General features: G+C 46.9%; 1 protein-coding gene across 7 annotated transcripts in view; it reads right to left on the bottom strand.

Annotated features, from left to right (window-relative positions):
• Rarb (retinoic acid receptor beta) overlaps positions 1-12,504 on the bottom strand; it is a 338,172-nt gene that overhangs the window by 70,730 nt on the left and 254,938 nt on the right. For all 7 annotated transcript variants that reach the window (XM_085687898.2, XM_048420965.3, XM_048420963.3 and 4 more), the window contains exon 3: positions 3,165-3,306. In XM_085687898.2, coding sequence (XP_085544024.1) covers positions 3,165-3,306 — 142 coding nt within the window. The remainder of the gene's footprint in view (positions 1-3,164; positions 3,307-12,504) is intronic.

Genomic DNA, 12,504 nt, shown 5'->3' with positions numbered 1-12,504 from the left:
CTCTTCATTATGTATGGTGTGGGATAACTGATTACCGCTCTCATGTTTGTCTGCTTCCTTCTGCTTCTGTTCCAGCTTTAAAAATACTCTATCAGACTCTCAATTTCTGTATTCCAAGTACTTACTTCCTCTCCAATTTCCTTCTAGGAAAAACATATTTATTTTTGTGTGGTTGGACATAATGATCCCATTTTCTTCCCGTGTCTGTATTTTTAAATCTAATTAAGATGACAAGTTCCTTGAGAGTTGAAGCTGGGGTTTTCCTGTGGGTGTAAACATTATTATTTTTTTAATTGCCAACGAAGCTGCCGGCTTTGACAGGGAAGGCGGATACAGGTTTTAAGGAATCCAAGCGGGAAACAGGTCTTCAGACCACACAAAATAAATACGAAACCACTGATTTTCCCCAAGTTCACACCTGACTTTCTGAGTTAACGTTCTCCCACAGACACGCATGTGACCTCCATGGCGACAAGACCAAAACTGAGTCACCAGGTGACCTGCCAAGTGTCACCCAGGTTAAAAAAAAAAATCAGAACATCAGGTGACACCCCTGGTGTCACCTCTGTAAATAACATGGCCGTTCAGGTCATCGGGCTTTTCCCAGCAGGGGTGAAGAGGTGAAAGACCAGCCCTAAGATAAATGAACATCGCATCACGGCTCCACGTTTCTTGCTCTCTAGTAAACCCTAGCGCAGGAGTTTGGACAGATCAAGGGGCTGGATAATGAGTAGCCACCTGATCTGTGCTCTGCAGACAGAGCTGCCCAGAGGGGATGGCCCGCATCCAACCCTTCTCTCGGGCTGCCTATCCGTGCTTGTTCCTGGGGACTCTCTGTATGAAGAGGCCTTTAGCTCCAAGGGCCATAATGGGTAACTCTTGGGAAACATAATTAGATCCTGTGGAGGCGGAGGTCATAGAGTCGGCAGGCCCTGCAGTTCAGGGCTGCTGTCAAGAGCTTGCTTTCTGTTGCCCACTTTTCCACTAGAAGGCCCATTGTCCTGCAGATGGCTTCTCATCGCGCCAACAAGCTTTCTGGTATGCATGCATTGCATAGGACGGCACATCTGTCCCGAGAGTTTTGAATTGTCCCTCTTGAGACTGGCCTAGGTACATGCAGTAGACTGAGCACTGTGGCTGGGATGGGCAGCCAGCTGGCATAAGATTAACTGTGCCAATCCCAATCCTTGAGTAGAAACCCAAGCAATGAGGAAGGGGAAGGCATAGGATCAGTATTAAGAAGTGTGTGCATGTCTCCTGAGCCATTGCAGTTCCTGGCATTGGTAGCAGAGGAAGCCAAACATTCTTGGAACAGCACTGCTAGCCACTGGGGCTCTCTTTCCTCAGCCCAGGCTTCTCCTTCGGGCTGTATTTCCCAGATCTAACCTTTAACAAAAGCTTTGAGTTCACAACCCAACTCTTCTAATGCACAGTAAAATCATGGATGGGTACCTGGCTTCTTATTCCACGCTCTTGGAGGACAAAGGCATCTCCTGGGTCCCTGGCTAGCACCTTGCCTAGTGACTCCTCTACAGTGAGCCTCCAACAAGGCCTGAGGTGATGGAATGAATGGAAAAGTGGCAATGTCATCCAAGTCACCTGAGACATGTTAGGCCTGCTTCCCCAGCCATTCACCTGGGACAACCCCTGTGGTTTTTATTTTTTATTTTTTTTATTTTTTACAGCTTTCTACCCAAGTCATTTACCTGGGACACATCTTTATGATGTTTTAGGCCTGCTGGCTGAGCCACTCACCACCCTATTCTTTTCTGTGTAAAAGCAACAAGAAAAAAATATAAATAATGAAAAACTCTGTATGTATGACATCCGTTTATATCAATGCAAAGCCAGTCAATTCTCTGTTATCAGATGTCTACGGCCCAATAAGCAGTTTTTTGTTTATTTAAATATTTTCGTTCTCCCTCCTTCTGTTCCTCTTTTGGACCTTGGGAGCTCAGTCCAGTGCTCCAATGTGGGTCTCTGTCACTATCTCCATACATCGCCAGATGAAAGTTCTATGGTGACATGCAAGACATTCATCAGTGTGGCTATAGGATAGGGTCAGTTCAGGTGCCCTCTCCTCAGCTGCCCAAGGAACAAGCTGGGGACATCTCCTTGGACACCTGGGAACCCCTCTAGAGTCAAGTCTCTTGCCAACCCTAAAATAGCTTCCTTAATTAAGATATATACTTCCCTGCTCCCATATCCACCCTTCCTTCATCCCAACCGTCCCATTCCCTCAAGCTCTAACAAGGAAGTCAGGGGTGCGTCCACCCACTGAGACACTGGGACTGATCTAATGGGAGCTCACCAAAGCCAGCTGAACTGGAACTGATGGAGCACGTGATCAAACCGAACTCTCTGAACATGGGTGAAAAGGAGGGCTGACTGAGAAGTCAAGGACAATGGCACTGGGTTTTGATTCTACTGCATGTACTGGCTTTTTGGGAGCCTAGTCTGTTTGGAAGCTCACCTTCCTAGGCCTGGATGGAGGGGGGAGGACCTTGGACTTCCCACAGGGCAGGGAAACCTGACTGCTCTTTGGACTGGAGAGGGAAGGGGAAGGGGGTTGGGGGGAGGGGGAGGGAAATGGGAGGAGGTGGAAATTTTTAATAAAAAATTTGCTGAAAAAAAATATTTTTGTTCTTGTTAGGAAGGAATGGCTTAGAAGAGAAGAGCTAATCTGACTTGACAAAAATGTCAGTGTCCCCAGTGCCCAAACATTCCTTCTAGAACAAACATATACCGTGTCTCCCATCTACACACCGACAATTCGTACAGCCACGAGTATTCTGGCTTCTCATCTCGTTCATCCCCATGCTACAAAGGCCCTTATTGCCACTGTCAGGATGAAGGCAGAGCAGGCGTGCTTGGCCATACTGACTGTTACCTCTGGAGCCCTACCCAGTCAGGAAGCCTTCTGGGATCTGCAGCCACAACACCTAAGACCTGGTTTCCATCAGCAGCTTGATCAGGAGATCTTCCCGGCTCTCATATTTTCATGCTGTCTCTGTTTATACCTGGCCATGTCAGCATGCCATTAGTGCCCCATCTGAGTGTCACGTGTTAACACTGTTCATGATTTGATCTTAGAAGCTGAGCAAACATATTTATAGATAAGGTAAGGAGGGGGGAAAAACCCTCCTGTTTGAGATTCCACTTACACTCTTTGGACATTCCCACTTCAAAGCACTTCTGCAGGCGGCAGTACTGGCATCGATTCCTGGTGACTTTGTTAATGACACAGCTCTTATCTCGGTGGCAAGTGTAGATCATGTTCTTCTGAATACTCCGGCGGAAAAAGCCCTGCAAGCAAGAAGATGAGCAGATAAACAAACACGAGAGACCAAAACCCACCTCGGGAGGCATCTTGGGCTCTGCCTACTGATAAAAGGACCACTGCAAAAACCCCAAACCCCAGATCCAGAGAAACGGCTCAGGGGCTAAGAGTGGTTTTTGCTCTTATAGGGGACAGAGGCTCTGTGCCCAGCACTCACAGGATCCTGACACCCTTTGGCCTCTTTCTTTGGTAAACCCCAAAGGCCCTTTTAGTCAAAACTAGAGACGACTGTTAATGTCTTACTAAAACAAATACCAAGCTGATTTGGTCGGAAAACCCCAAGACAAAGCGAGAGCCCACACTGGCTCAGCTAGTCTACCTAGCTCTTCGGCTGGCCAAAACAACTTCAGGGAACCCACTACCAAGGAAGCCAGTGCGTGAGGCATCACATTTGCCAAACACACCGTGGACATCATGCAAGGATTAGGAATTAGAAGACCCAAGAAGTCTTCTACAGCGTGTTTTCGCAATTTCACGCCATATCCTAGCCATCAAGATAATGGCTTAAACCACAAAGTGAATGTTTAATACCCCAAGCTGAAACAAGCTAGAAAGACGGGCTTCTGCTTATGAATGGCACACCACAATGGCCCTGTCCAGCCCAGCAGACACCTTCTCTAGAGAGGTTATGGAAAGTGGGCAAGCTTTCACAAGTCTAGTTTAAGCATGGAGAACTTCTGCCCAAGGAAAACCAATCCTTAGGGATATTGTTTTATTGCCTTGTGGGGGACATCATGAACCCTGCATCTAATTTGGCAATCATTTCTTTCTTGCCTGCGTCATGTATGTGTCTGCCACCATTGCCTGACTACTTACTCACCCCCCACCTATCTCCATTGACCCAAGGAATCCCTCGAACCGACTTAGCCATCTACTCTCTCAATAATAAATTACATAGAATTTGTATTTGATTTTATTTACATGTGTTTGCTGACTGACTTACCATTATTTTTTAACTTCCGGAGAATACTTTGAGAAACACAGCAGTGTATTCCTGAGTTGTGCGAAACACTCAGAAAACGAAGCCGACTCTAGGTTTGAAGGCAGGGTTCTCCTGCCTCTGCCCCCACCCTCAGTTACGATGACCGCTCTGTGGGCACGGTTAATGGGGTGCTGCCTGTTCTAATCGACGTGAGGAAGTAGCAGGCGATAAACACTGGCCTGCCATCTTTGCTCTCTTCTAATTGCCTTATGGAGAACTGTTGCTCTCATATTAAAAGTGTGGCTCTACTCTGCCAGTTGCTGTGGGATTTACCACCGCTTGGCAGCCATTCTCCTGAACGTAGCAAATCTGTTGAGTGGAGCACAAGTCTCCCCGTGTGAGTCCAACCTTGTCTGCAGTCAATTACCACTGCGGGAGCCTGACTAACAACTTCCAATGTTCAACTCGTGAGCCAACAGCACTCACAGAGTGCGCGCTGTTCAGGATTCTCACACGTGGGCCCTAGGATTCTAGAGTCTACACAAACCCATTGTTACTGGCATGGTTTAACTGTAAATGCCTGGAAATCTGGTTTAAGATTGGCATGATGTAGTCCAGACACATACATTTCCCAAGAAAACGTGGTTTATTTATTTGTTTGTTTGTTTTTACCTCTGATGCTACAAATATGCTCAGAATCTAAAACAACAGGTTACAAGGGTCCTGGAACCGGAGAAGTGTGTGCTCTGTGTCAGAACGCCGTGCCGCACCGTTTGTTCCCAGAGGTCCCAGAAGCTCAACACTAAAAAGAAAATCTTTCATTGTTCCTTGGCCAGGAAGAACATGATGGAAGGAGAGTGTGTAGAGGGGCAAAAGAAGTAGGGAGATATGGTGCCCTTTTCATTTATGTAAGACCAAATATTCTGCTCAACCAATTTTTGGTGGCCGTGGAGCACGGCACTGGGATATTCAAGAGAAATGAGAAGGAGAGTTCCAGAACTTTATGTATCACGAATTCCCTATCAGTGTGGCTCACAAACACTGATAGAAACTGAATAGGACTTCTCCGTTTTCCAGATCGGGCTCAGCTGGGTGTCAGCGGGTCTCAGTTTCAGGAAATCATCCCCAGCGTGGCAGAGCCCTTGCTGGCTATGACACACGCTGGGAGGTATTTTGATCAGTGTGCTGGGTAAACAGGGACTGCCTGTGATTCACGTGGAGTTTTGTATCACCCACAGCTTCAGCTTCCCTCATGGCCGCCCTCAGTTGTGGCATAAGCCTCAGCCCTGCTAGAGACCTCAGCTTCCAGGACCCTTCCCACTTTAACTTTACTTCAGATGGAGTTGTTTTATCTCCAGCTTGCTTGAAAAGTCAGCAGCATAAACATAGACGATTCAGCAGCCAATTTTCAGATGGAATCTCACGCCCCATGGATAGTAAGTCTACCAAAGGTGTGGAGCCCTGGGCCACCCCATTTCCTGATGAGATGGGATGTGAATGAATAGCAGGGCCCATCAGTATCTACTTAAGGTTTTTTTTTTCATTTTGAGGAATTCTGAGGAAACACATGTTTCTCATGTGTTTCACAGGTCGAGATTGAGTGTGATTTGAAAACTACATATATGTCTAATTTGAAATGAAAGGCTTCACATGATTGGAGTTGGATTTAAAAGGATGGGATTTAGAAGTCCACATATAGTGGTTCTTGAAGCAAGTCAAGGGAAGACACTTAGGAAGAAAAGACCACAAGGCTGAAGTTGGGACGATGAAGGAGCTGGTTGGATCTGGAGAAAGAATGCAGAGATTAGATATAGCAGCGAGAATGCCCTGCCCTGGGCACTCTCAAGCCCCTGCCAGGCGTCTTCTCACCGTCCCTGTGACCTAAGCAGGCCACAGCTTTGTACAGATGGGCTCTCAGCTCCTCAGTCAGGACCTGCAGGATGTGCTGACCAGGACTTTTCCAGCTGCCCCATCCTGGTTACAAACACATCGCTGTATTGGAGTGAAGACCAGGGGTGGTCAAGGAAGGGGCAGTGTCACAAGACTAGGGAAAGAGACAGCTTCCACCTGAATGGGCAGGAGTGGTAGTTTTTTATACTAGCCAGAAGCTTAATGACACCCAAGGCTCATGGGCATTTGTTAGCCATGCTGGAGAGTGCTCACAACCTGCTCAGATGATTTCTATCTCACCTGTAGCCTATGAAAGAACGTGGCTCTGGCTCATTTCTAGTATCTGCAGTGCGCACACAAAAGATACTCAAATATCCTTCTCTACCCACATACCTTCAATGGACTTGAACTCACTCATCCATAAAGCACGTGGGAAGAAGTACCAGGCCCCTCTGTTCATATTTTGTCATGTGAAGTTGGGCCACCTTCTCTCCTTCCAAGCCACGGCTCTAGAGCCCCCCCCCCCCCATCCATGGGCCGCATCTTTCCTCTTAGCTTTCAGATGCTGTCCTGAGTTCGCTATCTCCCACAGAGGCTGATTTAAGATTTAGATACTAGCCTACAGTTTGTGAAGTAGGCTTTAGTTCAGAGTGTGTGTATCTGAATTCTGACTCTATCACTTAACTACTGCTGTGACCTTTGCTAAGACCTCAGTTAAGTCTGCATTGGCTACAAGCCAGCAAGGCTTAGGAAGTTCCCACCCACTCGGACCATTATTGTTAAGTATCGACCACAGCACATCTCCCATATAACAAGAGCTTGGTGAGTGATCAATGCTATTAGAAGACCTTGTTTCTTTATGGGAGAATTCATATACGCATTTTGTAATTAAATAAGGTTTCTCTAACTGGAAAGACCAGCATCACCAATCTCTGCATTCCTGTGGGGGAGGCCCTCCCAGTCACACGAGCTGTTTCTGTGTTCACTCACCTACTCACTGACCCAGGAACTTGGCAGCAATCAGCTGTCTTGAATGGTTCTTTCTCAGTCTGTGTTGTGGGTTGAACATATAATGTTGCCCCATGGACTTGGTCCCCATCTGGTGGTGCTGTTTGAACGGGTTCTGGAACCTTTACTGAGTGGAACCTTGGTGGAAGACGTTTGTCACTGCGGTAGGCTTTGGGGTCTCACAGCCTAGCCCCACCTGACCTTCTTCGGATGCTTTTTTGAGCCTAGATACAGTGTGACCAGTCTCCTGCTTCTGTTGCCATGACTTCCCAGCCTGTAATCATGGCTTCCCCATCACGATGGACTATAGCCCTCTGGAGCTCTAAGCCATCGCAAACCCTTTGTTGTTGTCTGGGTACTTTGTCCCAGCAACAGACAAGCAACTAACACAATCTATAAGAAACTACGGCAAGTTGACAGCTGTTAAAGATGCTACAGGGAGATGTGGTAAGAACATGACACTTGGCCTCAGCTAAAAGACTGAGCAGCAGTGTGGTAAGAACTTTAGGGGAAGCAGGCCGTGAGAAAGATGGGCATGGTGTTCAGCACAAGGTAGGTCATAATAAAATTCTGATTGGGTAAACGAAAACAATGCGAACGAGAATGAGTTGGAGGGGACACACCACTCAGTCTGGACTCTAGAGAAGGGGTATGTTGTGAATAGCAGATGCTTTCTCAGAGGATTCTCTGGGCCACCAGGCACAGGGCAGGGGCACAGTGTGAATGGCAGGAGCACATAAGAGACAACAGGAAAAGGTGGGTGTTCAGACTTGAGTAGGATTTGAAGGCATGCCAAGCATGGACTAGGGTGACTCTGGATTCTTCTAGGCCTAGTCCAGGGTCAGAATTATGGCTGCCTAAAGCTGCCCAGGAAATAGGAAGCTGTTGACTTCACCATACAGCTACTTTTTTTTCATTTTGTTTTCATTAAGTAGCTGTTGGGATCTGGGCACCAATATACATGTATAAGACCTGAGCTGGTCATTGCCAGCCAAGAAAAGACCGTGGCCAGGAAATCTTTCCTCTGAGGTAGTGGCCACCGCTGACCTGAGTTTAATCATCACATATGGTTGCTTGTGAGGTGTCACACTGCCCAGTTCAGAGAGGGAGGTGTATCTAGCCTTTAGCTGACAAATCAGGCTGAGATATGTGGTATATTATAATGGTTTAAGAAAGGCACTGAGCATGGTATAGATTACAATGATTTAAGAAACACATCAAGCATAGTATATATTATAATGGTTTAAGAAACGCATCGAGCACAACCTTTATTTTTCAGAAAGGCAATCTGGCACCATTTTTAAGTCACAGAAAGCAGAATGGGTCAGGAGAATGTCACCCCCAAAAGCAGTGCGGGACACTTGGCAGTTAGTTTTAACTGTTAACTTGATCCACCCTGGAATCTCTGGGAACAGGTCTCAGCGAGGGAGTGGCTAAACCAGACATATCTCCGTGCGGGGGTGTCTTGATTGTTAGTGGATGTGATACCATTCCCTATCCGAGGGGTTCTAAACTAAGCATGGAGAATGAATGGTGCGCTAAGCGTACATGCAATCATTTCTTCGTTCTTGACTGTGGGTGGGATGTGACCAGCTGTTTTACACGCCTGCTCTCTTGACTTCCCCGAAGTGATGAACTGTAACCTGGCACTGTCAGCTGAAATAAACCCTTTGTCCCCTACGTTCCTTTTTATCACAGCAGCAGGAATGAAGCAGAGCAAACCCGTATGTGTGAGCCGAGTTGTGGTCCAACTAATTTCTATACCATGTGGGGTCCAAAGGGGACGGAAAGATCCTGGAAACTTAGGTATTTTGTTCCATTGCTAAAAGGAAAAGATTCCAAGTCCGTCTCAATCCAAGAGTAGTCGCGTGACTGCCCAGGTCACAGGCGGCTGAGGGCAGCAGGCAACGGTTCCTACTCCCAGACCTGCCACCAGCAGGAAGAGACTGTGGGATAATCTCCTGGCCACTCTGGGAAGCGAGGTCTCAAGACCAGGAAACATGTTGCCTTGAACAAACAGAAAACACGCACAGTGGGTGGAAGCTTCCTCGTGACAGCATCTAGAGGCTATTAATAGCAGGCGTGGGGCAGGCAGGCAACTGAAGATCTATCCATCCAGCCGAAAAGACAATGGGCAAGAGGGAGGGGAAGAGCAGAAAAATGGAGCGTTTCTTTCTGAGCGGGTGGGCAGGGACTTAAGGCATAGAAGACTCCAAGCCAGCCAGCCAGTGTTGGTACTGCCTGTGGCTGGAAGGTGGAACAACACAGGATCTGCTCAGCTGCCCCAGAGGGAGGTACTCAGGAAGGTTTGTTTGTTTTTAAATAAGCAAATAACTCCCTACCAGGACTTGGTCCCAAGCTGGGAATTTAGTAAACATGAATGAACAGCAAATATAAGGTAGGTGGAAGGTCTTGGTGGGCAGCAGATGTGGTTTCTAGAAACAGAGCTGGGATGCACTCATGGAAGGCTCACACACCCTCACCAACACCTGAGTATGTCAGTTCTGCTTGCCCCCTTCCAGCACTCTTTACCAGGCAATTCTATGAAACACTTAACACAGGAAAATCAGCATTTTGAGAGGCATCCAAAGCAGTCGTTTAAGGAAGGCTGCGCCGGCCAACTCAGGCAGAACACTTTTTATATGTAGACTAATTTTTCTACAAGACCAGACGACAGCATTTCCTTGGACCCTGTCAGGTGAGGGCCCCTGAGAGATCAACTTCCACTGGGCCCAGGGCCCATCACTCTCAGGCCCTTTAAACCCCCAGTTAATTAAAACCCACTCTGATTGGCTATGAGAAGGTGGCCTTTGCTCTTGGCTAAGAGCCTGAACTTGCAACAGTGGTGATCAAGGCTCACAATTCCAGAGTCTTAGCATCCTAAAAAGGGCACAGAGCTAATGCTTAGGCACACAGTGAGATTTACTATAGAGCAACAGGCTGGTGGGTAATTCATTCAAAACCAAAACCAAAACCTAAGGTCAGGAAAGAGGATCCAATTGGGTCAAATATTTTTAATTAGGTGAAAAAATGTGTTTCCCCCAAATATGACATTGGGTAAAACAATGGTTATAGATGACGAAGCTTCGTGAAAGTTTAATTATAATCCTGACCTAGTGGACAGGTAGCAATCCCTTAGGTTTGTGACTAACGAAGAGCTCTAGCCTGTTATTTGAAACAGCCATTCTTGAACAGTGGGGAGAGCTGTAAACCTCTGGTCTCACAGGGTCTGCCGAGGCTCAGGCTGCAGAATGTGTTCAGAGAGACAAACATTTCCAGGGTGTCCTGGGCTTTCTTCCTCTCAAGCTCAGGGCTCCTCTGCTTGACCTTACAGCGGTTAAAAGACTATGGACCAGACAGAATTAAGTAGTCTCCGCAGTCACACTGGCTCCCCTGGATTCCCTTGAGATACCTCTGAGAAATTACACTACCTCAGCAGGAGCCAGAAAGGCAAAGCTGGCAGAGGTTGTTTGGTAAAGTTTTACTATGGGCTTTATTTCCTGCCTAGGAGACTCCGGGAGGCCAGGGCCGGGGAAGGAGCAGGCACACTCAAGTTTTCCATAGTTGAATAAAATTCTCTTCCCGAGACTGAAGAAATGAAGCGAAACTCCAGGAGGGCCCAGACACTGACTTGTGACCTCTGGATGTCCCTGACTATACTTGGGAGCCACCCAGGTTTAGAACAGTTTCAAAAGAGAGTCAAGGACGCAGGCAGGGTAGGGCAGCAAATGGATTATCCCAAGAACTCTAGCGCAACAGGGTACATGTTCTAAAGATGACAGCTGGGAACCCATCCATTGCCTCTGGAGAGTTTAAAGATGAAGATAACCCACAACATCGGGTGAAACACCTTCTAAAATGGAAGAATTCACTGGAGTCCCAGAGCGTTCTTTACTTCTGGACTTGAGGTTTTACTTTAAACCAACCAAAGACATCTGCTTTCTAGATTACATGGGCCGGTTCTTTAATGCTCGTCCACAGTGCATCCCATGGTTACCAATTTATTATCAGAGTTACATTAAATAGAACAGGGCAAGAAACCAATGAATTTGAAGCTTTTAAATTCTCAGTTATTTTACTGGGGAAGAAAAAAGATGCATAGCTAAAATCAGGAGTGAGTGCCCCCCACCCCGCCCCCAGTATCGGTCATAAAGCTCATTTGCACCTAAATTAAAGATTCCAGTCTGGACTGTGAAGGAGTGGGCAAAAATGTTAGGGGGAAGGAAACAGAGTCAAAATGCACTCTAATACACTTCAGAACTCTTCGCCGAAGAGCATGAATTTTAAAATCCCGGAGTCTGGTATGTAGTGTTCCACCATCAGCACGGGCAGGGCTCAGCTCTATTCTAACACTTTCAATGATGCTGAACATTGCCATGGCAACCCCACACAGCACATAATTCAAAGCCCTTTCACATACACCAATAATTATGATGGACTTACAATGTTTTAGGACATTAAAGACCTAAATTAGTAGAGAAAAAAAAATGACTGTCCACAATTTGATAGGCTTTTCCCCCTCCCGTCTCAAGTGGATTGGGTTTTCAAGGCCAGTTTGGAGTCTTTCTGGTATAATTTTTCTCCCTGCCTTTTTGCATGAGTCCATCCTAAAGGGAAAAAGGCAGATGCACCATGAGGGCCAGAAAAGGGAGGCAATTTAGGCATTGATGTTTATGCCTTCAAAAGCTCAGCAATTAGAAGCCAACAGGAAGAGATCACTCTGCTTTGCCATCAGCAAACACTACTCTGGTGAGGCAGAATCTCACACGATTATCTAGAAAACACTGCCAGAGATCCAGCTTTCAAAATGGAATCTACCCTTGTATGGAAAAGCCATGTTGATGCCGTGTGACAGTCGGACATAAGAAGGCATCAATCTCATGTCATAGCCCCAAACACAGAGGTGGTCAGTGAGAGGGTACAGCATTGCCTGTCCTTCGAAGCCACTAGCGGCTTGGACCAGTGACACTTGCGTAGACTGGGCACGCCTGGGGTGTTCTCTCTACACTGCTTCTTTGTGTTCTGTGGAAGTCCACAGTGCAAATTGCACGTGTTTGTGTTCCAGCAGAGAGGAGGGGCAGGCTCAGCAAGCCATCATCTTGCTCCCAGCCATCGACACAGCCTATTGGGGCATTCACAACAGGACACTGGCTTGTGTGTAACTTTCCCTAAGAGAGTTCCTTTTGAAGGCAGAGTATCAGCCACTCTAACACTAGCATAGGAAAGGCGAGACCAGCACAGAACATGGACCCAAGGAATGATCAACCACCAACATCCTTTTCTTCTTTTTGTAAACTAATTTATTAGGCTAGCACAGAAATCTGCATCTCATTATAGCAGCTTC

Source organism: Myodes glareolus, chromosome 5, assembly GCF_982192425.1.
Source record: "Myodes glareolus chromosome 5, mMyoGla1.1, whole genome shotgun sequence".
Taxonomy (NCBI): Eukaryota; Metazoa; Chordata; class Mammalia; order Rodentia; family Cricetidae; genus Myodes; species Myodes glareolus.
The sequence above is the reverse complement of the archived record's forward strand: the minus strand, read 5'-3'. Positions and strand labels throughout refer to the sequence as shown.